Here is a 25,108-nt window from a genome sequence, read left to right on the forward strand (position 1 = left end):
AGAGATGGAGCATAACCGAACCTAAAAACCTGTGTATTATAATTTTGCAGATTTGTTATCGAATTGAAAAATTATATTAATTGTTGCAGGACCTAACTTTTATATACAGATATCAAAGTTATTTAGCCACCATGCATATAGTACTAACTAACAAAACGAAATGGTACTAACTAACAATTACTTAACAAACTAACAGAAAGCTGAGTAGGATATATGCCGGCCACATCATCAATTAATTAGCCAACATATATTAACAGCAGAACATAAAGGTTCCAAAACCATAGCAGCTAAATATTATTAACAGATTATGCAAATTGAGCGCGTATATACCTTCAATCGACTGAAAATAAAGAACACTTGCAAATAATGCTTGAATCGACTGCAAATAATCCGTCAATTGACTGCAAAGAACATATTATAAGCAGATAAGGCAATTTTGAGTAACTATACTGATTACGAGCAGATTGTTAGACGGAAATTTTGAGAAATCTTACCGATCGAGAGTATACTAATTTTTTTAGAGAAGTATTAATGGGCGGGTTAAGTTTTTTATTTGGATTAATTCTAAGATGACAACCAAACCGAACATGACGCACATTTTCTTACAATGTTTTTTTATATTTAAATTATGACAGTGAATCGATGACACACAAAAATAAGTGTCATAAATTTTTAAAAATATGAAAATTTTTTAATGACATACATATTTAATGTCATAAATGTTGGACTCGTTATGCCCAAGACACATATTTTTATTGATGTGGCTAGTACGTCATGATCCAAGTCGGGTCATACCCAATAACAAGCTAGACAAACACCAATAATATTTGTTTATATATGATATGATCATTACAAATAAATATTAACACTTGAGTTATTTAGAAAGGGGTTTCTAAATACAATGTACTTGTGTAGTAAATAAATCATATGGATGATTTATATTTGAGAGAACTTTACATAGTGTTATTTAAGTTGGTTAAATAAAAATATGTAAACCAAATTACCAAGCATGTCACCTATATGTTTTATAACATAAAAGAAAGTTATAAAAAAATAACAATAATAATAAAAATGAGAAAGAAAGGGCCCCCCCCCCCTCTTGTACTCTTCATTATTTTATTATTATTTTGAGATAGTGGAGACGTACAATGGTATGGATTGGTGGACTTGGGTGGTGCCACTTTGAAAGACTTATGATCTTTCTTCCTTTAATTTTCTCTCTAAGATAACACACATTCAACACAAGAATGCTTGAGAAAAACTCTCTCTACTACTCTCTTCTTCTCTTGAAGGGCCAAGAGTAAGAACAAGTACACTAGAGGAAATATCCTCTACACCCATTCTTCTCTTCCTCTCTTTGGACAGCCAAGGAAAAAGGAACCAAGGAGAAGATACAAGTGTTGCCAAATCATAGCTACAAGTGGTGTTTGTTGGAAAGCTTGGGGTATGCTAGCTTGAGAAGCTTCATATTCAAGTTCTTGCCTTCTTCATCATCATCTCCTTCCTCTTCCTTGGATTTGAAAGGTGGCTTTAACATGCATGTACTTTTAGTGACATGCATGTGTTTGATAGTATGTATTTCTTATTTGGATCCGGGCTTGGGTTTTGCATGTGTAAAATTTGTTTTATACATATCAAATTAACAAGATTTAAATCTTATTTCCGCTGCGCTTTTGGTAAAAATAGGGATTTTATCACTTTGATAATCTTGTTAAAACCCAACAATGGCATCAAGAGCCGCTTATACGGATGCGTGTTTCACCAATTATCGGACCGTAATTTCATCATATATTCATATGAAGCCCCATTTAGAACACACCAATTTCCCATGAGTGTAACATTTTTTATTTATTTTCTTAGGGCGCGTTTTCACAGAATTCATGGTAATTTAAAGGAATTTGAATTAAAATCTCATGACATGGTATGCTCATTTTGTTGAAATTGGAATCTTATTTCCATTTTGATTTGTTCGGTTGTCAAGGAATTGGAATTGAAATTCAATTCCTTCAAATTCCTTTAAATAAAGGTATTCTAAATCCTTCCAAAATGTAAAGGATTTCAAGTGAATTCGTTGAAATCTTTTCTCGAGTTTTTTTTTTATTTACAAGAACAAAGAATAAAACATTTTAGTTTTTTTTTACATTTTTTGTTTTCGATTTATATTTTGATTTATGAATTTTTTATTATTATTTTTGAATATTTTTTTGAGGGGTTTTTGATATTATAGAAAACCCCTAAAAAATTCAAAAAAGAAATAATAAGAAAATCATAATGCAAAATATAAATAAAAAACAAAAAATCTAAAAAAACTAAAATGTTTCCGATGTTATCCTCGTAAAAAAAACTCGATTCCAATTCATTTATCAAACGGACACATCAAGAATGAAAATTGATTTCAATTCCTTGAGTGTTCATATTCCAAATCCAATTCCAATTCCAAATCCTATAAAAATTCCAATTTCATTCCATTCTGTGAAACGAACGTGCCCTTAAGGTTAACATTCAATTTTGGTTTCAATAATAAGAAATAACAAAAGAGTCGATCAATAGTTATGGTAATCAACGGAACCGAAAGAATATCATTACTAATCGACATCATTTTGAGGTTTAAGTTTTTAATACCATTTGGATATGCAAATTCAAGAACTTGAAAATAGATTTAGTGAGGTCTCAACTAGTTTGATAGAAAATATGTCCGGTTTAAATCCTTTTGATTCATTTTCTAAGTTTGACATATCGAAGATAGTGGGATTTTCTGATAAGTATCCGAATTACTTTAGTAATGAAAAAGAGGGGTGTATTTTGGGTGATCTTACGATCTTTTATCACACTTTAAAGGAAGATGATAAATTTTCAAAATTGGGTAGTGTGTGACCTTGCTCGTGTAATGGTGGAAATCGGAAAACACACCACTCTTCCTTTGGTTTATCGTATATTGAAGCTAGCGTTGGTTTTACCGGTTGCAACCGCAACCATTGAAAGATGTTTTTCTAAAATGAAGCTTATCAAGACGGAATTGCGCAATCGAATGGGTGATGAGTATTTAAACAATGTTTTAATTTGTGCGATCGAAAGAGAAACGCTTGATAAAGTAAAAGAAGAGGATATGATGACTCGATTTCAAGCTTTCAAAAAACGAAGGGAAGAAATATGCGGCCCATGTGTTTAAATTTATTTATTATCGTGATTCTATTTTTGTTTAGTTTACATTGTATGAAATACGATTAAAAAAAAAATTTAGCGTTACCCTTGACATTTGGTTCTAGATCCGCCAGTTGTACCGGCACCGGTATGATACCGATCTCATCACTATTACCCGGTGTCTTGATATATTAATATAGAACATGTAGGTTGTAACCCAAACGATGGTAAAAATTAGCAAGTCACACGATTACCTAACACATGTCTAGAGTTAAAAGTTAGCGATAAGTGTAATAGTTTAAATAAAAAGTATTAAAGTAAAAAAGTTAAACGTATAAAAAGTATAAGAAAAAATATTTCGTGAAAAAAGAAAAAAACTTTGCTATAACTGTTAACTCATAAACTTTAGGGGAAGAAACGTAAACCGTTTAAAACGAATAATTATTAAAGTTCAGGGAGCGTCTGATAACTTTGTAAAAGTTTTAGGGTGGAATTGTAAACTGTTTATAGAAAAAAAATTATTAAAATTCGGGGTGGTGTTATAACTCTAGTCTCTACTAAAGTTTAAAGGTAAAAACGTCTATATTAAAGTTTAAAGGTAAAGACGTAAAATGTTTAAATAAATAAATAAAAAAAGCAAATGTGCTAATAACAAGTTGTCCCGTGGCCCAATCTCAAACTACAACACTTCAAGTGAAAATTCCTTGCAGAAATGTAGTTAATTTTTAAACCGGAGGTTTAAGCTTAATTAAATAGTTGAGCAAGTTTGGTTTGGTTTCACGTATTGCCATTCAATTTTAGTGTGCAAAATTTCCAAACCTTCTTGTTTGGTGCGATTTTGTTTGTTCATTTTGACTATTCTTAACTTCAACGTTATAATTTTCAATTTTTCATTCTTCAAATAATAGTTTGAAAATTTTGAAATCGATATAAATATATATCTTATATTTTTGTAAGAACATTAAAAGCTTACAACTAAATAAGTTCTTTTAGATTTGGAAATTGAACACAAATGGCCATATGAAGATCTAGAGATTAGGAAGAAAAGACATTTATTGTTTATATGCACGTAATACAATAGTTCAAGTAACCTTAGATAACTAGAGATGAAATAGTCACAACTTTATTCTATAATAATGTAACAGATGAATCTTCAAACACAAATACACATATAATAAACCTCCAAATCACAACAATATGCAACCACATGTGTAAACTTGGCTTTGTTATCCGATCGTGGGGGTGCGAACAACAATTCCGTTATTGTTAACCCAAACAAGAACCCTATCACAGATATAAATGAGAGGGATGATGGTTCCTTCTAAGATTATTTGTGCGTCAACCAATCGGTTTTCATTCTCTATAGTGTTGGCTGCAGACTGTCCAGGCTCCCCAACAAGCTCTGGCCATGATGTTTTGCCTACAAACACGCGAATTATAATACAACTTATATACCAGACTCAATGATATGCATTACGGCTCAATTTTCAATGCATTTTTTGAATATGCACGCATGTTGCATGCATACACAAGCAAAGTTACAAACATTCCTTCGTTCTTATATACACACACAATGTACTAATCCATGTAGAAAGTGTGTGAAGTAGTTCTGGTTTTTTTTATCATGTTTTTTCAATCACTAAGATTGATATAGAGACAATATTGTACGTAACGAATGATTAAAAATGGCTAAACATGTAAAAAAAGCCTCTAATTTTTCTAGTTTCATCAATTTTTGTAAACTTTTATCACTTCATTATTCTATAAAAAATTATACCCTAGAATCAAGAATTATATTATTTTTAGTTTGTAACTTTGTATATAGCAACTCTTTTTTTAAGGAACGACTTAAGAAAAACATTGATAGCTATTATACGTCACGTAACTATAGTACTTGTGTAGTAACAAGGTAATTATAACATTGTGCAATCATGTACATATGTTGGTTAATTATACATATGTATACACGCACGTCTAAAATACACATGTTGGATCCATGCTTGATAGAGTCGTCCTCTTCATTGAAGAAAGGCCTCTACACATATAGAGAGAGAGAAATATATGAATCGAATAATATATATACCTTGCTCAACTTGTTCACATGTTGTTGCCATGCTGCAATGCTTCCTTTAAGTCGTTTTAAGGGTGATGTATTATTGTATTTGGTGTTGAAGTTTGTAGGAATTGATCACACTATTTATACGCAAAATAGTTTGGTTGATTTTTGACTTTTTAAATAATTATTTAATGTTTGGTAATGACTTATTATTTGGCTCAGGATGATGACACAGCAAGATTGACCAGACCTATTCTTTTTTTGGTTATGCATTTGAAAATGCCATCTAAACTTTCCAAAAAGAGAAAATGTTTAATTTTTTATTTTTTATTTTTGGAACGATTAACTAAGTAACGCCGGGTACTCTGTACACGACCTCCATTGGGTTGACCAAAAATAATCTCATTTCAAGCTCTCCAAATAGTCCACCACGTCGTATAGATAATCACCTCAATAACTTCTTTTCTTTTATTATTCTCTTAAACTTTTTAGGAATTTTTTCATATTATAAATTCTTTTCACACTTTATTTTCATCTCTATTTGTATTTTAACCTTTCTCTATATATTGAATAAAAAGAATCGATAATATGGTATTCATAATACCACATACATAATATTTCTTTGTAGATATAAAAAAAAGAAAAAAAAAAGCCGGCATCAGGTTGAGCAAATAAAAAACCTAACCTTTTTGACTATAGATACGTGTTTTAAATTGCGTGTATTTTTCTGTCTCAGATGGATGGGGTTTAAACTTTATAAATAAAATATAGAAATTAATGTCAAACATACATGAAATAAAACAAGAAAAAATATGAAGAAATCAATAACAATAACAATAACAATAACAATAACAACATATCATTAAGATAGTGTTTGGTAGGAAGGAATGAAGGTTGGAATGCAATGGATTATTTTAAAATAATGAAATTAAACATGTTTGGTTATCATTTATCAATTAAATGAATCATTTCAAAGTAATGTAATTCCTTCCATTTATAATTTTTTTATTACTTGAGAGATGGTGTTATTTTTTCATTTCTTTTAAGGAATGGAATGAAAAAAGTCATCAATAATAATAATAATAATAATGTTGTTATTAATATTATTTTTTCTCTATTACAATATAATTATTATCATTATTATAATTACCATTTGTTATCGGTGTTACCTTTCTATTATAATATAAGTATATAACTATTACTACTATTATTATATTATTATTATAATTATAATTTTATTTATAATATTATATCATTATTATGTTATTTCTCCTTTATTAATTGATGAAAATAGTACGTGTGTTTAGTTTAGTATTTAAATAAAATAATATAAAGTGATGATTAATCTCATTCCTATATGTTAACCAAACATGACAATGAAATGGTAATGATCTATTTCATTTCTTGTTCATTCCATTACTAAACATACCCTAAATTGTGTTATTATTTAACTAAAAAGTGTTGACTTCATGTCAAATAAGCAGTGGGCTTTAACTAGCTAATCATTTAATGAACGCGTTGTTGTTTAACTAAATAAAATAAATATAAAAAAATTAAAAAGGAATTTTTGTGTGTGGGGTCATTGGTAAAGGATAGTGGACACCGCATTGTTTATTTATCATTATTTTTTTTAATGACGCTCATCCATTCAATGAAGCGTTAAGTAACTAATGCGTCAAACTTGTGTATTGAAGGAGGGTTTGTCAACTAAGTTTATAATCATTTTGGTTTTTGTAAATGTATGAATGAATGATTTTCATTGGTAGGATTTGATTGTGGTCTACCACCTTAAGCCATTTTGCTTGTCAATGCACTAGCACACCCAAGGGGTTGAACATAGATTTGGCACCCATCAACCTTTGGTTCAAATGGTGGATAGCGGTATTCCTTAGTTATGGGGATGGCATATGGATTTGGCGTCACGTGTGTGACGCCCATAACACTTAGTTTTTAGTCTAATTATTCAATACAAGGCAGTTCGATCACCACTATCTCTCCATAACCATGCATAGATCATTTCATTATAAGCTATAATAAATTAATTCAATAATAATAGTCTAATAGAACGAACCCGAAATTTTTGCTTGAGAATATATATGTTGAGAATGAAACGTGGAATTATCAATTAAATTAACGGTAAATTTCACAGTAACCTTAGTTTAAGTAGAGTTACAAACTTAACATTAATTCAATTTTTAGGGAACGACCGAACAGTCCCTACAATTTCACTAATCACGTAATCTGGTTTTATTATTTAGTTCCTAAAATTTATTAACATAGTAATTAGAAGTTTAATTGTTTACGTTTCTACACAACAAGAATAGCATTTTACCTTTTGCTTTAGAAATTTAAAATGTCTCCTAATAAAACTCCTTTTCATGTTATCGTGTTAAAAGATAGATGTTTGATTTTGGTTTGAAATCTGGGTTTTATATGAGTGCTTTTGGATTGATTTGGTTGGAAATCAGGTTTCTAGGTTCTTCCTTCTCATTGATCTAGGTAATAGGCATCTAGTTAAGTGTGTTATATGTTAGTTTTAGTATGATTTTTTTGGTTGTGACGTTTCATCTCTTTGTTGATTCCATATATTCACATATATTCGAGTTGAGATCACGTGATCCATGAAGAAGATGAAGTCGAAGGACATTATAGTTACGTAAGATACCATCAAAACAATAGGAATATGTGACGTGTGTACCTTTAATAAATTATTTGAATATTTATACTATGATGACCTTTGAAAGTTTTTATAACATAGATATTACAAAGAAGAAAAACCTTTAATAGCGTTACAAGTATACTTTATTTGCCAAGTAGAAATGCCTTATTATATATAATACAAAGTATAAATCATGTAACCTTTTTTACTAGCCAACGATTGGGGTACTCACAACAATCCCTTTTTCGTTTACCCATACAAGAACTCTATTGCAAATATATATCTCAATGATGATGGTTCCTTCCAGAATAGTTTGTGCATTAACTTTCGAGTTTTCCTTTTCTATTATCTTTACAGCGCATTCTCCTTCTTCTCCGACAAGCTCTGGCCATGAAGTTTTACCTGTAGAATACATTTATAAATCCGGCTTTATTTTTTCATAAATTTTAATCAATCACATGATGCGATCCAACTTCCAATATATGCACAAAGGTTTACGGGTCAAAATGAGTGTATATATACAGTCAAATACATAACCAAGTATGAAAGTGTGAGAACAGCATATGGTCTTATACTTAATTATTTATATTTTAATGTGATTCATAAGGCGGTTTCTAACTTTCATATTAGAGCATTCCCAGCCCGTTTCCTACCATATATCCATATATATCATACTAGATTTTATCCACCGTATTACGGGCGTTGTTTTACATTATTCGTTTTAAATATTATATATATATATATATATATATATATATATATATATATATATATATATTTGGATTTTAGTTTTATTTATTGTAAGAAAGTTAATAATTAATATACTTGAGGTTTGATGATGAAATGGTTTCACAATAAATGATCTGTTATAATCCGATTTAAAAGCTATCTGGGTTTGGTGATACTCATTACCCATTTATTTTATTTATTATAAAATTGTTTCTTAATTATAAATAATATCTTTTTTTTAAATAAAATAGGATATTAATTTTTAGTATATTCCTATTTTATAGGATTTTCATATCAAATATTTGATGAGATTATTTTTTAATATAATGAGATGTTATAACCCATTTAAAAGCTATCTGGGTTTGGTGAGACCTTTACCCATAAATTCGGGTCAAATGCGTAAGAAGCCTTCATTTACAAATAAAGCAATCTGATTGCTTGAGAGAATGGTTGTTTTATATTTTTCGTTTTTTAATACTTATTTTTTGGATTTTAATTTTCTTTATTGTAAGAAAATTAATAACATACTTAGGGTTTGATGTTGAAAGGGTTTCATAAATAAATGATATGTTATAACCCGTTTAAAAGTTATCCGGATTTGGTGACCCATGACCCGCTTATGTTTTTTACTATAAAATTGTTTATTAATTATAAATAATATCTTTTTCTTTTTAAATTGGGTATTAAATTTTAGTGTATTCATATTTTGTAGGATTTTCAAATCAAATAATTGGTAAGATTAATTTTTAATTTAATGAGATGTTATAACCCGTTTAAGAGCTATCTGGTTTTGGTAAGACCCATACCCATGAATTTGGGTTAAATCAATGAGAGGCCTCAATTTAAAAATCAAGAAATCTAGTGGCTTCCATAAAAGGGGGGAGCGATCACATTGCGACACATAGGATTTTTGGGTTTTCGTTTATATATATTACTAGATTTTATCCCCCGTATTACGGGGGTTGTTTTACATTATTCGTTTTTAATATTTATATATGTATATTTGGATTTTAATTTTATTTATTGTAAAAAGTTAATAATTAATATACTTGAGTTTTGATGATGAAATGGTCTCACAAATAAATGATATGTTATAATCCGGTTTAAAAGCTATCTGGGTTTGGTGATACCCATTACCCATTTATTTTATTTATTATAAAATTGTTTCTTAATTATAAATAATATCTTTTTTTTTAAATAAAATAGGATATTAATTTTTAGTATATTCCTATTTTATAGGATTTTCATATCAAATATTTGATGAGATTATTTTTTTAATATAATGAGATGTTATAACCCATTTAAGAGCTATCTGGGTTTGGTGAGACTTTTACCCATGAATTCGGGTCAAATGCGTAAGAAGCCTTCATTTACAAATAAAGCAATCTGATGGCTTGAGAGAATGGTTGTTTTATATTTTTCGTTTTTTAATACTTATTTTTTGAATTTTAATTTTCTTTATTGTAAGAAAATTAATAACATACTTAGGGTTTGATGATGAAAGGGTTTCATAAATATATGATATGTTATAACCCGTTTAAAAGCTATCTGGATATGGTGACCCATGACCTGCTTATGTTTTTTACTATAAAATTGTTTATTAATTATAAATAATATCTTTTTCTTTTTAAATTGGATATTAAATTTTAATATATCACTATTTTATAGGATTTTTTCATATCAAATAATATTAGTTTTTAATCTATCTGGTTTTGGTAAGACTCATACCCATAAATTTGGATTAAATCAATGAGAGGCCTCAATTTAAAAATCAAACAATCTGGTGGCTTCCATAAAAGAAAGAAACAACCACATCGCGACACATAGGATTTTAGGGGTTTCGTTTATATATATTATAGATAGATAACTACAATAAAAAACACTGTATTTTCTCTCTCCTATTTAATTAAATAATATTTTTTATACTTTTATCATCATATTTTCTCTCTTTTTCACTCATAACTTCTTTATGAAAATATTAAAAAATTATGCAGTATCTACAGTGAATTTCTAAATTTAACTTTCTCATATAAATTTTCTCTCTCCCCTACTCACAAACACCTATAACCATATCATATAATTTGCAAATCCCGCTCACATAATTTTAGGAAACGGATTGAGAATGCTCCTAGTTATGTGTTGAATTTTCATTAATATTGAATAGTTAGTATACTCCGCCTATAATTGGAAAAACATTATGTAGCGATAATTTTATTATAAATTGATAGAAAAAATATATAATTATTAAATAATGGAAGCATATATTTACCTTGCTGGACTTCTTCACATACTGAGGCCATCTCCTTTGTGATTTGGATGTGTGTTCAGTGTTTGGTTCCGAAGTGTATGTAGAAGAGTTATTTATAGGGCAAAATTTTCTTTTGCCTTAAACTTTTTTTTATAATGATGGATATGAATGATGACTTGAATTAGTTTAGGTACGCCTAACTTTTTTTAATTTATATATAAAATATAAATAATAGTTCCATGCATGCGGCTGCTAAGCACGACTAACATATTTGACTTTCAATATCAGTTGTATACGACGAATGTAGACTAAAAGGGCCCAAATAGGTTACTATTCGTGTTGCTTCTTAAATTGGTTCTCGTTAATGTCAAAGTCATAGATATCAAGTGGATTCAAGTACGTCAAAGATATTAAGTGGATGAATCCGTTTGTGATATAGCTTGTTACGTAGAATGATCAAAGCAAAGCAGAATGTGCTATCGAGAAGTTTATATCTTATCGAATTAATGTATATATGTGTGGGCCCTGAGAGGGGGGGGTGAAATGGCATTAACTTTGATGTTATTGTACTAATTTTGTCAAATTAGTCGTTAAAAGTGGCATAAAGTTAATCATGAATCATGTGGGGAGACGTTGATAACAGAAAGACAAGAGTACATGCACCAATCAGTCGGTGTCCTGATGGTTAAGTGTTATGTGTCTTATGTCCTGTTGATGCAAAACTACTATCGAGTATGGAGTCTCACCGAAAGCAGCATTTCTATTTTTACGAGATAGAGGTAATGTTGTCTACATTTTATCATCCTCAAACCCTACCATAGCTTTGCTATTGATGGGTTTATTGAATATGACGATATAATGATTATCGAAGTAACTTTCAGGTTAGAATGTTTTTCTAGAAGAGGTGAATCTAACAACTAATAATTTATATACTAGACGTCACCTAAAAACTAAATGTGATTACTAAAAATCCTTATAACTCTAGTCAAGATAAAATTGTTGTTTTTCAATTTGTCTTTTATTACTTTCTTATATGAATCTAGCTAGTAACCTTTATTTGTTCTTCTTTACTTTATAGTTTACTAGCTTTTATCTCCTATACAGGACTTGTTTTATATTTTTCTTTTATAATGTTATATATTTTTTTAGATTTTAATTTTATTTATTATAAGTTAATTGTATACTTAAGGTTTGATGATAAAAGACTTTCACAAATAAATGAGATATTATAATCTGTTTAAAAGCTATCTGGTTTTGTGAGATCTATGACCCGCGTGTTTTTAGTATAAAATTGTTTCTTAATTATAAATAATATTTTTTTTAAATAACCGGATATTAATTTTTAGTATATCCTTATTTTATAGGGTTTTCATATCAATATGGGTTTATGTTTTTTTAGATAAATTCTACGGTGATATTATATTAGTATTAATTAACTATTATGTTATTTACTTAAAATATTTTTTTTAAAGCTTGATTTAAATTGTATGCATGTTCTTCGCTTTGGTTTTGCAAAGGTTTATTGCTAATGCTAGCAGCCCTTGAGGTAAAGAAAACAACTCTTGATTATCTTATTTTTGTGTTGAGTTCAATATAACCTTTTGTTTTTCAGTTTAGTTATTGTTTTTAACTTATACAATAGGTTAAATATTATAATTAAAAAGAAATTCTTTTGGGTTTATTTTTTACTTTAAATTTTTTGGTCATGTTATAGATTAAGTAGACGAGAAACCCAAGCTCAATAGCAGAAAAAGAGGTATACAGTTTCTTGGTCTCAAAAGCTTACGTTTGATTAATTCATTGAATCTAATTCTATGTTTTGCAATCTGTTTTTTGTTTTTACAGGAAAATAATATTTTGACATACAGTTTGTTGGTCTCAAGATGTTATATGACAGGTCAAAATAATGATTTGGCAGTATTTTTTTTATCATGTTTACTTATTTATATACAAGTAGCATTTGATGGTTGGCAATCTGGGGCACTCAAAATATGTTGACCATGGGATTAGCTGATAGAGAACCCCTAGATATGAGTATGACTGTTGTGTTTAGAGACTAACTTTTCTTCTTTTTTAGGGTGTATGATGTGCATGGTGTTTCTCTGGTTTCTATTTAATTTTATAATATTTGAAGTGTAATGCTAAACTTGAATGGTGCACTTTGACTTTTGTAAGTTCAAACTTATTACTTTGAAACTGTTGATAAATTTTCATGTATTTTATACAAAGTGGGTAACAAAACCGAACAGTTTGAAGTATGTTACAATTAAAATTATGACATTGTTGGATTAGTAACAAAATGAGCATCAACATTTTGATTGAGAACGCAAGCTAGGACTCAAAAGTCAATTTTTTGTTTATCTAACAAATCAAGTACGAGCTGATAAACGAGATGGGCCATTGACATATTTTGTAATTATCGTTTTTAAGATTTTTCTCTTGAACTGGGATGTTATGTCTAAACTCAATTAGTGTTTCGTTTTTAGTTTGACTTTGAGGAAAGAGATCTTTTTTCAACTTTAAAATTGGATACGAGTCTTCATGTTATTTGAGAATCATTAACAAAGTTGATCCTTTTGTTGCGTGTTACATACTTATCTATTGTGATTGGATCCTTATGTTTAGTATTAATATATTAAAGTTAAAACAAAAAATAACAAGGTTGAACCACTTTAAAATTGCCACTTATGTCATTGTAGAAATATGATTTTATATAATTTAAATTATTCAACCCATGTACTACACGGGTACCTAACCTAGTAATTTATATACTAGACGTCACCTAAAAACTAAATGTGATTACTAAAAATCCTTATAACTCTAGTCAAGATAAAATTGTTGTTTTTCAATTTGTCTTTTATCATTTTCTTATATGAATCTAGCTAGTAACCTTATTTGTTCTTCTTCACTTTATAGTTTACTAGTTTTTATCTCCTATATTATAGGACTTGTTTTATATTTTTCCTTTATAATGTTATATATTTTTTTTAGATTTTAATTTTATTTATTATAAGTTAATTGTATACTTAAGGTTTGATGATAAAAGACTTTCACAAATAAATAAGATATTATAATCTGTTTAAAAGCTATCTGGTTTTGTGAGATCTATGACCCGCATGTTTTTTAGTATAAAATTGTTTCTTAATTATAAATAATATTTTTTTAAATAACCGAATATTAATTTTTAGTATATCCCTATTTATAGGGTTTTCATATCAATATTTGGTAAGATTAATTTTTAATTTAATGATTATATAATTCGTTTAAGAACCATCAGGGTTTGGTGAGACCATACCTGTGAATTTGAGTCAAATACATGAAAAGACTTTATTTACAAATAAAGCAATCTGGTGGCTTGAGATTATGTATGGAGCAACCAGAAAACTTTTAAATGTTTCGTTTATATATATATATATATATATATATATATAGAATGAAAACCCACTTGAGTTGTGAAAACCCGTGAAAATCCTATGTAACATCGTTTTTTTTTTGTTACATGTAATATATGTTGTTACATTTAATACAAAACATCAAAAACATAAAAAAAATATTTTGCTATTTTTTTATATTTTTTACTAATTTTTATATATGTTTTCAGGAGAGAGAAAATATAAATTAACTTTTACATTTTTTATTAACTTTAATTGTGAACCATAAAATTTAATCTTTAATTAAAAACATGTGGTTGAGAATGAGTTTCTAAAGTTTTCACAACTCAAGTGGGTTTTTATTCTAACCTAACTCTCTATATATATATATAGAGTTAGGTTAGAATAGGATCACGATTATGTGAGAACTATTTGGGAATTGAGAACTGTAAGAATCATTTTGGACCACAAAAAAACCCAAAAATAAAAAAAAAAATCATAAAACTAAAAATTAAAAAAACTAAAAAAACCAAAGTTCTTATTTATCATCACGGTTTCTAAAAGAAAAAAAAACGTGAAAAAAAATTCTCGGTTTAGCTAAATTATACATATATGTATAATATGTACATATATGTACACACGTGTTTTTTTCCTATACACATATGTATAATTTAAGGTAAATGATAATGTACATATAGGGGTGTTCATCGGATCGGATAATGGGTTATTCGGTTTATTCGGTTCGGATTGTTCGGATTGTTCGGATTTGAAAATTTTGGAACCCTATCCGAAATCCGATCCGATCCGAATTTGGGACACTCCTATCCGATCCGAATTGAATTCGGATGGATTCGGATCGGATTCGGATAATTCGAAATTATCCGAATAATCCGTATAGCATATATACAAACTTATGCTTTATTAAATAAACATACAAACTAGAAAATAAAAATAAAACACTACAAGAACAAGGAAGTTAGGTAATGTTAGAGAGTATAGCGACCACATTTTTGTCTATGGTGTGTTAGGTTGATTGAATGAATAATGAAGTTACGGTTATAAAGTTAGTGTAAATGTTAATAGACTTGGCTATATACACTAATAACATGTTATATATTCGGATTATTCGGATATCCGAATAATCCGAACTATCTGGAACTTTTTGAAATCCATATCCGAATCCGATCCGAATAAGAATTCGGATCGGATTATTCGGGTTTTGGTTTCGGTTCGGATTTCGGTTTTTTTCGGATTGCGGATTTCTTGAACACCCCTATGTACATATGCGTACATTACGTAACTAGAGATTAAATGAAAGTATACATATGTATATAGGTATAATATGAATTAAAAAGAAAAAAAAATCAGTTTTTTTATTATACATATATGTATAATATGTACACACATGTTTTTTCCTATACACAATGTATAATTTAAGGTAAGTGATAATGTACATATGTGTATATTAAGTAACTAGAGATTAAATGAAAATATACATATGTTTATAGGTATAATACGAATTAAAAAGAAAAAAAAATCGGTTTTTTTTAATGAAACCGGATTAAAATATAATAATTTTGGTTTTTTTACTTTTTTAAAATTTTCGTTTTTTTGTTTTATAATTTTTTAAATATTTTTTTTAAAGGTTTTTTTAGTGATCCAAAATGGTTCTCAAGTTCTCAATTTGTTAATAGTTCTCTTAGGATTCTTACCCTATATATATATATATATATATGATTAAGACATCACTTTATAACAGTACATTTTCTCGTCATATATTATTTTTATAAGAAAATCGTACCTTTTTTTGTTAAAATTAAATTACTAAAATTCAAGTTATTTTTTAAGTCTTACGTCCCCTTAACCAACCGAACTATACAACAGAGATAGGACAAAATCACTTGTCAAATGCAATTTAATATTTATTATTAAATAAACAAGCACCCCCAATATAATCCCGCTCATATATAGTAAAGCGAGCGGTAGGGTCTAATTAACATTACTACATAACAATAATTGATAATTATACCGAACTTAAATCAGCAACTAAGATAACAATTTATATAATGATACTTAGAAGTCATTTAGAAAAATAGAATTGTGATGTGTGTCACGTCCATGCACATGAACATAAAGTAGGGTTCTAGTAGTTTTGGTTCCATGTATTTTCTTTTGATTAAATTAGTAGTCGATTAATTGTGTGGTTAGTAGGTTGTTTATTAAGTAGTGGGTCGTTTATTAAGTAGTGGGTCGGTTATGTATTTTGGCTATATAAGTCACTAGTTCTTATGTGTTATTGGTATGAATGAAGAAAATGATTTAGTCTAATATCTCTCTATATTTCTATCAAGTTCTCTTCTAATTTCTTTGGATCATTTGATTAACGATTCGATTCGTATCAAATTGGCGGGACAAAGCTTGTTCCCAAATACGTGTTTCCCTTGTACGATTGGTATTTAAATTTAAATTCATGCTAATTAAGAGTGATTTTTTTTTTTCAAAATCCACTATTAGTGCTTCAATTGTTAGTTTTCTTTCTTTTTTTTTCTTTTTCTAGTTTCACTTATGGTGCATATTGTTTGTTAAAATTTTGAGTTACATTCATTTATGGTGCATAAGTTTGCTTAGATTCATGAAAGTAGTCTATACCCCCCCCCCCCCCCCCCCCCCCCCGGTTTTGGTCCCTCTAATAGTCTAATGCCATCACCTTTTTTTTATTATTAACGGCAAATTTTTTCACTTTAAAATCCTTCAAATCTTGCATTTACAAAGATTTAAACCTATCATATTACTTTTATAAGGGGGACACCATACCACTAGACCAATAGGTCAACCACTAATGCCATGAGCTGCCATAATAACAAATAAAACTAAGTTACGAGAATTGATATATTATGTTATATATCTTAATTTAGTTGATTACTTTATGTTAAAATTTAAAATGGTCGTTCGCTAAATGAATTAGAATTCATTCCACTCAAAATTTGTGACGTGTTTGGAATGTAAAAACATCAAATGGCAAATTACTCTTTGACATCACATTAAAGATGTTTAATTTGAAATGTTATTCCAAAATTGTTGTCTACGGTCAAAATATAGATATATATATTACTTGAACATTCCTTTTAATTGAAATGTAATTAACTTTTGATAATCTAAGATCGAACACGATTGATCCACGATAAACAACATTTGATTTCACGAAGTACACAACAACATTTCAGTTACACAAGAAAGCGGAAACTTGCAACAACAACAAAAAATACAGAAATTTGGTAACACATAAAACAAACAACGAGAAAAACTAATAAAGGGAGATTAACCAACTCTAGGTACCCTTTTAACAATCCCGTCACCATTAACGAAAATCCTAACCCTGTCACATCGGATATCGGTGCTCACAAAACTTCCGTCCGCCACAAGGATTGCATCCACCTTTTCATTTTCGTGCTCGATTATAGCTGCTGCTGCTTCACCATGCTCCCCGACTAGCTCGGGCCATGATTTCTTCCCCTTAACTACATTTCAAAAGAATTAAAAAAATGATAAAATAAAGTATCTAGCGACCTCTCAATATATGATTTTAAGTTATATGAACACGATAAAGAATAAATCTCACCTTTTCTGCAACTGCTAGCCATTTGGTATTGCTTTTGAATCGCTTTGGAATTGCTTTAAGTTTTGATATGAAGTAGGAAATCTTGGTTCAGAATTTATAGGCAAAGATAATGAGATGCTTCTTCATAATATGCCATTTTATTTATTTGTTTGTACAAGTTTTTATTAATTGTCGACTTGCCATTTTTGGTCATTTATACTCGTCAATGTACTATTATATATAACAAATATTGTTTGATAAGTGGAAAAATATTACTCGTGGTATTTGACAGGTATAATACGGTACTTGGCCATTGGATAATCATAATCTTCGCATTTATTTTTTATAAATGTTTAAAAATTTTCCAACTTAAAGCAAGTATAAGTTTCGAAGTGTCGGAGTCAAGGTGCTTTATGTAAAGGACGAGAAATCGCCAATTGTCAGACCCTAATTTATTTCATCATATGAAGCCCATTTTTAACACGCCAATTTTCTAATGATTGTAACTTTTTACATATTTACTTTCTTTTAATTTAAAAAAACGAGTAATATATTACATTTTTTTAGAGAGTCAATTTAAATCATAGGCACTAATATATTACATTTTTTGTTGAGGATATTCAAAGATTATTATTATTATTATTATTATTATTATTATTATTATTATTATTATTATTATTATTATTATTATTATTATTATCTCAAAGTTTTATTAAGTTAACACACTCGGATTCTATATATATTTTATCATTAAAGAAAGGTGGCCAGCCGAATCATGCCGACTAGTTGAATCTTGTGACCGCCCAGGTTAATCACTAGTTGATGGAACTAATAAATGACTTGGTTAATACTAAGGCTGAGGGGTGTGGGGCGCTAACCGGGGCGCTAACCCCACACCACCGGGGCGCGAGCGGGGCGCGAGCGCGGAAATCTAGGCAGGCGTGAGCCTGGTCGCGGGAGAAGAGAGAGAAAATGGACGTTGGGAATGGAGAAATAGCCGTTGGGACACGGTTAAATTAAAAAAATATATATATTTTTTACCTAAATAATACCCCATTTCATCTATAAAATACCCCATTTCACCCATATCAATCACCACAACTTCAAAATAAAACCCAAAATCAACCCATCTTCCCAACTTTTTTTTAAAAAATAATGTCGTCGTACTCGTCTGATTCCGACTCCTCCGAAGAGGATGATTTGCTTCTTCATGTAGGGGGAGTTTTGACCGCAACCGTGGTCGATCTCTTGCAAAATGAAGCCCATCAACCTCGACTCCCGAGGGTTAGAGCACCACCTCGTGATCGTGATCGATCGGGTGCTAACGATACTTTGATTAGGCATTATTTTAGCCCTCAACCGGTATATGAGGAGTCGGATTTTCGAACTCGTTTCCGAATGAGCAGACAATTGTTCATGCGTATAGCAAGTGATTTAGAGGCATGGTATCCCTTTTTTCAACAAAAGGAGGATGCTAGGGGTCTCCCCGGTTTTACCCCTCTTCAAAAATGCACGGCTGATATCCGTCAATTAGCGTACGGCATCTCGTCGGACGCTTTGGATGAGTATTTACAGATGTCGAAAAGGGTTGCACGTGAATCCCTTCATTTTTTCTGCCAAGGTAAAAAACATTAATTTTACTTTTTATTAAATATTTATTACATTTTGTAATATATATTATATGTTTATAGATTATTTTATATACGTAGGAGTCATATCGACTTACGCTCGGAGATATCTGCGTAAACCTACAATGTATGACATCCAACGCATATATGAGGTGCACGCAGAAAAACATGGTTTTCCTGGGATGCTAGGTAGCATCGATTGTACGCATGTTGGATGGGCTATGTGTCCAACGGCCTGGCGAGGTCAGTTCCACCGTGGTGATCATGAAGGGCCGACCCTTATACTTGAGGCGGCGGTGTCACAGGATCTTTGGTTTTGGCATGCTTTTTTTGGTGTTGCTGGGTCAAATAACGACCTTAATGTTATCGATCAGTCACATTTGATCAACGACCTTATCGACGGGGTTGAACCACCTCAATCTTTTGTTGCAAATGGAGAACTCTTCAAGTACGGGTACTATCTGGTCGATGGTATTTACAACGAATGGGCTTTGTTAGTTCAAGCTTTTACAGATCCAATCGCCGACAAACGGAAGTATTTTACGAAGAAGCAAGAGTCTGCTAGAAAAGATATTGAAAGAGCTTTTGGAGCTATAAAAAACAATATTATGTTCTGGCGAACCCGATACGTTATCGGACTCGGGAGAGGATAACGGACGTCGTCTACACGTGTCTGATCCTACACAACATGACGTTAGAAGACGAGGGCAAAGCTATCTGCCAAAATTACCAATGTGACATTCCGCCACAACCGTCCACAATCAGTGATCAACAAAGACTTCATAACATAGCAAATATCAAGAGCCGTGAGATACACGGGGATCTTCGACATGAGTTGGTTGAACATTTGTGGGCGAGGCGACCCGATGATCTTGTATTAGATTAGTGTTATTATTAAGTATTATTGTTTGTTTAATTTTTAGTATGTTTTTTTTTGTAATTTGAATTTTAAAAAAAATGTGTGTTTTTTTAATAATTTATAGGTTTTTTTAATAATACGTTGTTTGAATATACTTATAAAAAAATAAAAAAAAAATTCGCTGGAGCCCCTGCTGGAGCCCCTCCACACAAGGGCCAGGGGCTCCAACGGGGGCTCCAACACCCCCCTTATCCAGTTTCTCTCTCTGCCACACGTCATAATATTATTGGCTGGAGCCCCCACTAGAGCCCCCATTAGAGCCCCCACACCCCTTAGCCTAATTAAAACAATGTATTTGACCGTTTCTCTTACCTAGAGTTACCAAATGGCTTGCCACCCAATTATATCAAGGTGTTAAAACTGTGTATTTGTATCTCACAAGTGGTAAGGGTCAAGGATCCATTGTGAGCATTGAGCAAGTGGTGTTGATTTATTATGAGTGTGTGAGTTTGTCGGTCAAAAAATATATACCTAAGAGTCAATTGCATAGTATATAATTTGCAAAGTATTATTTGAGTAATTTTAAAACAAGAAGTTTGTTATTAAATACTGCTTGGAGGATACTATCAAATATACTCGATGTTCAATTTAGACAAATTATTAAAGTGGACACGGATAAAGTATTTACTTAGGCTGAACTTGATTTCGATGAGTCCTGTCTCATTGGACACACACATACTTCTCTAGGTTACTAGAGAAGTATACGTTCACGGATAATATTACTAATTTCGTCGGCTTGAATGGTTACCATGAGTATTTCTTAATTCTTTTTTGAAAAAAAAAAATCAATAAAAAAAATCAAAAATAATGCCTAAACTAAAGTAGAAGGACTAATCCGTTAGTTGTTTCATCGCCGCCAATATGCCAATATTGGCACTAATGACAAGTAATTTTTTTTTTCAGATCGTGTATTTGTTTAGGCAATGACTTTTGTGCCTTGTTTATCTTATATCCTAGGGTTTGATTCTATCTTAGTAACTTTATGATTCTTTCTGTATAAACTTGTTCTTTGTATCCGCTTAAAGGGTAGTGTGTCCAATATCCAAAGGTTTTTGATTCTATGTTATTATAATTTCAGATCATGTATGTCCGTGTTGCAGTTCATTTTCAGTTCAATATCCGAACTATTTTATTTTGTGTTCTTTTAATATTAGAGATAATAACGCTACCGGGCCGAAAACATGTGTTTACCCAATATTGGGCTCGAGCCCAAATAAATTCCTCGCAACTTAAAGCTGATACGAAAAGACTCCATCAGAACTTCCTCGCTCAAATGTCTTATTGTTTTAGAGTCATAGTCAAATATCGTGATCGCAATAAACCCGAACCCAATGAAACCTGAAACATTTGGGACGGTTTTACAGTCAGCAGGTAGTTGATGTAGATTTTACCGTAAATGAAATTACCCCAACCGGTTACCATATCCCGACATGATTTTCTTTTAGGTATATACGATAGATACATGATTATATTTCTAGTTCCTATCAACCTCGTTTATTTGAAGTATATGCGGTATATGTATTTCTAGTTCCTATGATATACCCAATGGGTTATGGACCCCAAACCCAACCCGTTGCCATATCTAAACTTAAGTCACACAAACTAATCACACAATTCAAAACAATAGCACTCAAATAGTAGATTTTAAGATCTAACTTTCAATATTCAAGAAACACATTAACCACTCTCGACAAAAGAATAAATAAAAACAGGACACACAGTATCCTCAAGATTTGGTAACACTGGTGACGATTGGGATGACGATCACGAGGATGATGATCAACAAAAGTATGATCCCCAAACACATACACTTTCTGCTTTGCCTTTGGTACCCTTTCGCGGTCTTCAGGTTCTTTGTCCCATCATTCACGTATTGAGCCGCATTCATCACATGATGCTCGATATCATCCATCTTCTCGCCCTGAGCCTCAACCATCACCGCCATGTCCAGGAACACTTGGTGGAGCTCGAGAAGGCTCGTCTCGATCTCCTTGGCTGCATCGTGGCGGTCTTGTATCTCCACCACTGTCTCCAACACCTTTCCCCTTCCATGCTCCTGCAAATTTAACACAATGATAAGTGTCCAACACGAATGGAATGTTCATTGGTTCGGTTTTTGGTTTTTTGGTGGCATTGTTTTCGGTTGACCGAAAATCTAACTGAAGTGAATTCAGGAAGTTCAGCATTAAACCGAAAACCAATTTGAATTCAGTTTTTGATCAAAACTGTAATTGAATTTAGGTAAATAACAAAGCTTAAATAACCATTACTTAATATTTTGTTTATTCGGCTGACCTAATATGCGTTTATTTCAACCCGAATTCATGTTTCTGAAATCCGATATACAATTCGTTTTGATTTCAATCCGGTTCAGGTTCAGCTTTCATTTAATTGGCTTTAACAACAAAACCAACTTAGTTTCGACCCACTGATATATAACTCGGTCTGATTTCAATCCGGTCCAGCTTTCGGCTTAAACTAAATAAGCAGAAGAAAAGAATTATTATAATTATTTTTTAAAATTTCTATGCCATTATTTGTTATTATCAGCTGATGTGGATAAATTTGGTTAAAACTGTAGCTGGATTTGGTTAAATAAACACACTCAAATAACCATAATCTAATATTTGGTTTGACCCATGACCCATGTTCAAATTTCTGTAAACCCGAAACCCAATTCGTTTTTGAGCAAAAACCAAACCGAAAACCTGTTCGATTTTCAATTTAGTCAGTTTGAAACCAGGCAATCACCACACGAGACGGTAAATCTATACAAAAGTTTCACACAAAGTAACAATTTGTATACCTGAATTGCCCTTGACATAAACTCCTCACCACCCTGACCATCAGTCCCACTATGAATAATCTTCTCAATCACTTCCTCATTCGCCTCTTCTCCGGTGACCGTAAAATACCTTCGGCCAACCGTCTCCTTATACTCGCTCATCATCCTCTGCCTCAGCTCCTGAAAGTCCATCATCAGCTCCTTCAGCTTCTTCCTCAGCCCATTCGCCACCGCAGTCCTAGTCCGGTCCACGGGCGTCCCCAATTTACACCCGGACAATCGCCTGCTCTCCGCATTCGCCCTATCCATCTCCTCAAGCCGGGCCTTAATCGTCTTCGCCTTCTTCAACACACTAACAATGTTGTTATTAATTAAACGCCGGTTGGCCTTTAACGCGTCGGGGTTGTGGAGGGATTTGGACTCCTGGTTGGCGGATTCAAGTTGGGTTAGGGTTTCACGGATGGAGTGCATCTCCTGCTTGACTAGCTCGGCTTCGTGGAGGAAGTCAGTGAGGCGGTGATCGACGGGTTGCATCTGGAGGTGGGGGTGGGTGTCGGGACCGGATTCGAGATCTCGGTCTTTCATGGTGGCTTTCTTGAGATCGACGTAGCTGGTGAAGGATTTAGTGAGGAGGTCGTTCATGGTGAATGGAATTGGAATTGGAACTGGAATTGGAATCTGGAAATTGGAATTGGAAAGTAGGGGTTTGAAGTGTGGGATTTGATTTGGGGATTTATTGTGTATATGAATATTGGGGATGAAGTAGCCGTTGGAGATTTGGCTAACGGCTCTATTTTTTTTATTTGGGAAAGTAATTATTTATTGTGCTTTTATTGATTAAATGAAACTGTTTTGATTTACATAAATGACCCTTTCGTTTTTATAAAACTTACTTTTAGTTTTGGTAAGTTTATAATTACTAAATTATTATAATTATAGGTTGCATAAAGAGTACCCGACGTTACTTAGTTGGTCGTTCCAAAAAAATAAAAATAAATGTTAATTGTTTGATTAGATATATTAGCAAAACAACCAAAACGTCATTGTGAAAACCGAAATAAATACTTTGTTATAGAGATATTTGCAATATAAATACTCAATAAAGGGATTTTATTATACATTTTTTCCTAAAATAAGTTCAACCAGGGCCATCCCTGAGAATACGTGGGCTTTCGTAGACCCTATCGAGAAATAAGCTGGACCCTAATATAAACTATATATGCAATCGGTAATTGAACTAAAATTGTGATAACATGATAACATCTAAACCGTTACTAAATTATAATTGTAGGTTGTGTTTACCGATCATTAATGTTTGTGTTGTTTTTGTAGCTGAAAACTTAATTCTCTGTTTTTTTTTCTTTTCAATTTATTGGTTAATAAAGTTAAAATGTATGATTAAATTTAAATATATTAGGAAAACGACCAAAATATCATCCTCAAAAAAGGAAAAAGATACCATGTAAAATCTTGTATAGAGATTTGAAGAAACACTAATCGACCCCGGGCAGATTACGGATAATCTGGGGGTTAAGTAATGTTTCCCACGAGGGTTAGGTCCGGCAAAGAAGGATGTTCTTCAGATGACCTGCAAAACAGACACCGTGAGCTCGTCACTGAGAAGGGGGGGTTCCTCCTTGTGACCACCCTCCGGCGTGAGAATCAGACTAGATTACTCTGAATATAAGTGTATATTGAGAGAAATAGCTAGTGAAGGTAAAATACCAGATGATCATACCGTTCCAAGGTGTTGGAGTATTTATAGCCGAATGTAGGTTTCCAAGCAGGTACAGCCAGCTGTATAATATTCCTGTTCTACCAACTACGGGCTACGCACGTGCCATGCTGGTTGGTGGGTAGGCAGCGGCTGATAGTGACCAGGCCGGCTGTGTACTATTCCTTTTCCACCAACTGCAGGCTATGTGCGTGCCACGACAAGGGTTGGTGAGTAGGCAGCGGCTAATAGTGACAAAC

At 31.4% G+C, this 25,108-nt stretch overlaps 1 protein-coding gene across 1 annotated transcript; it reads right to left on the minus strand.

Moving 5' to 3' along the window:
• Window positions 1-22,075: 22,075 nt before the first annotated feature.
• Window positions 22,076-23,778, minus strand: LOC143536909 (syntaxin-related protein KNOLLE-like). The gene is made up of 2 exons (XM_077030792.1): window positions 23,156-23,778; window positions 22,076-22,405 (listed from the first exon to the last, which is right to left on the minus strand). Exons 1-2 carry the CDS (start codon window positions 23,774-23,776, stop codon window positions 22,076-22,078), a joined length of 951 nt encoding a protein of 316 aa, XP_076886907.1. The 5' UTR covers window positions 23,777-23,778.
• Between the last annotated feature and the right edge of the window lie 1,330 nt (window positions 23,779-25,108).

Source organism: Bidens hawaiensis, unplaced genomic scaffold (genome assembly GCF_021521415.1).
Source record: "Bidens hawaiensis isolate Kalapana, Puna unplaced genomic scaffold, B.hawaiensis_p1.1 tig00010985_1, whole genome shotgun sequence".
NCBI lineage: Eukaryota > Viridiplantae > Streptophyta > Magnoliopsida > Asterales > Asteraceae > Bidens > Bidens hawaiensis.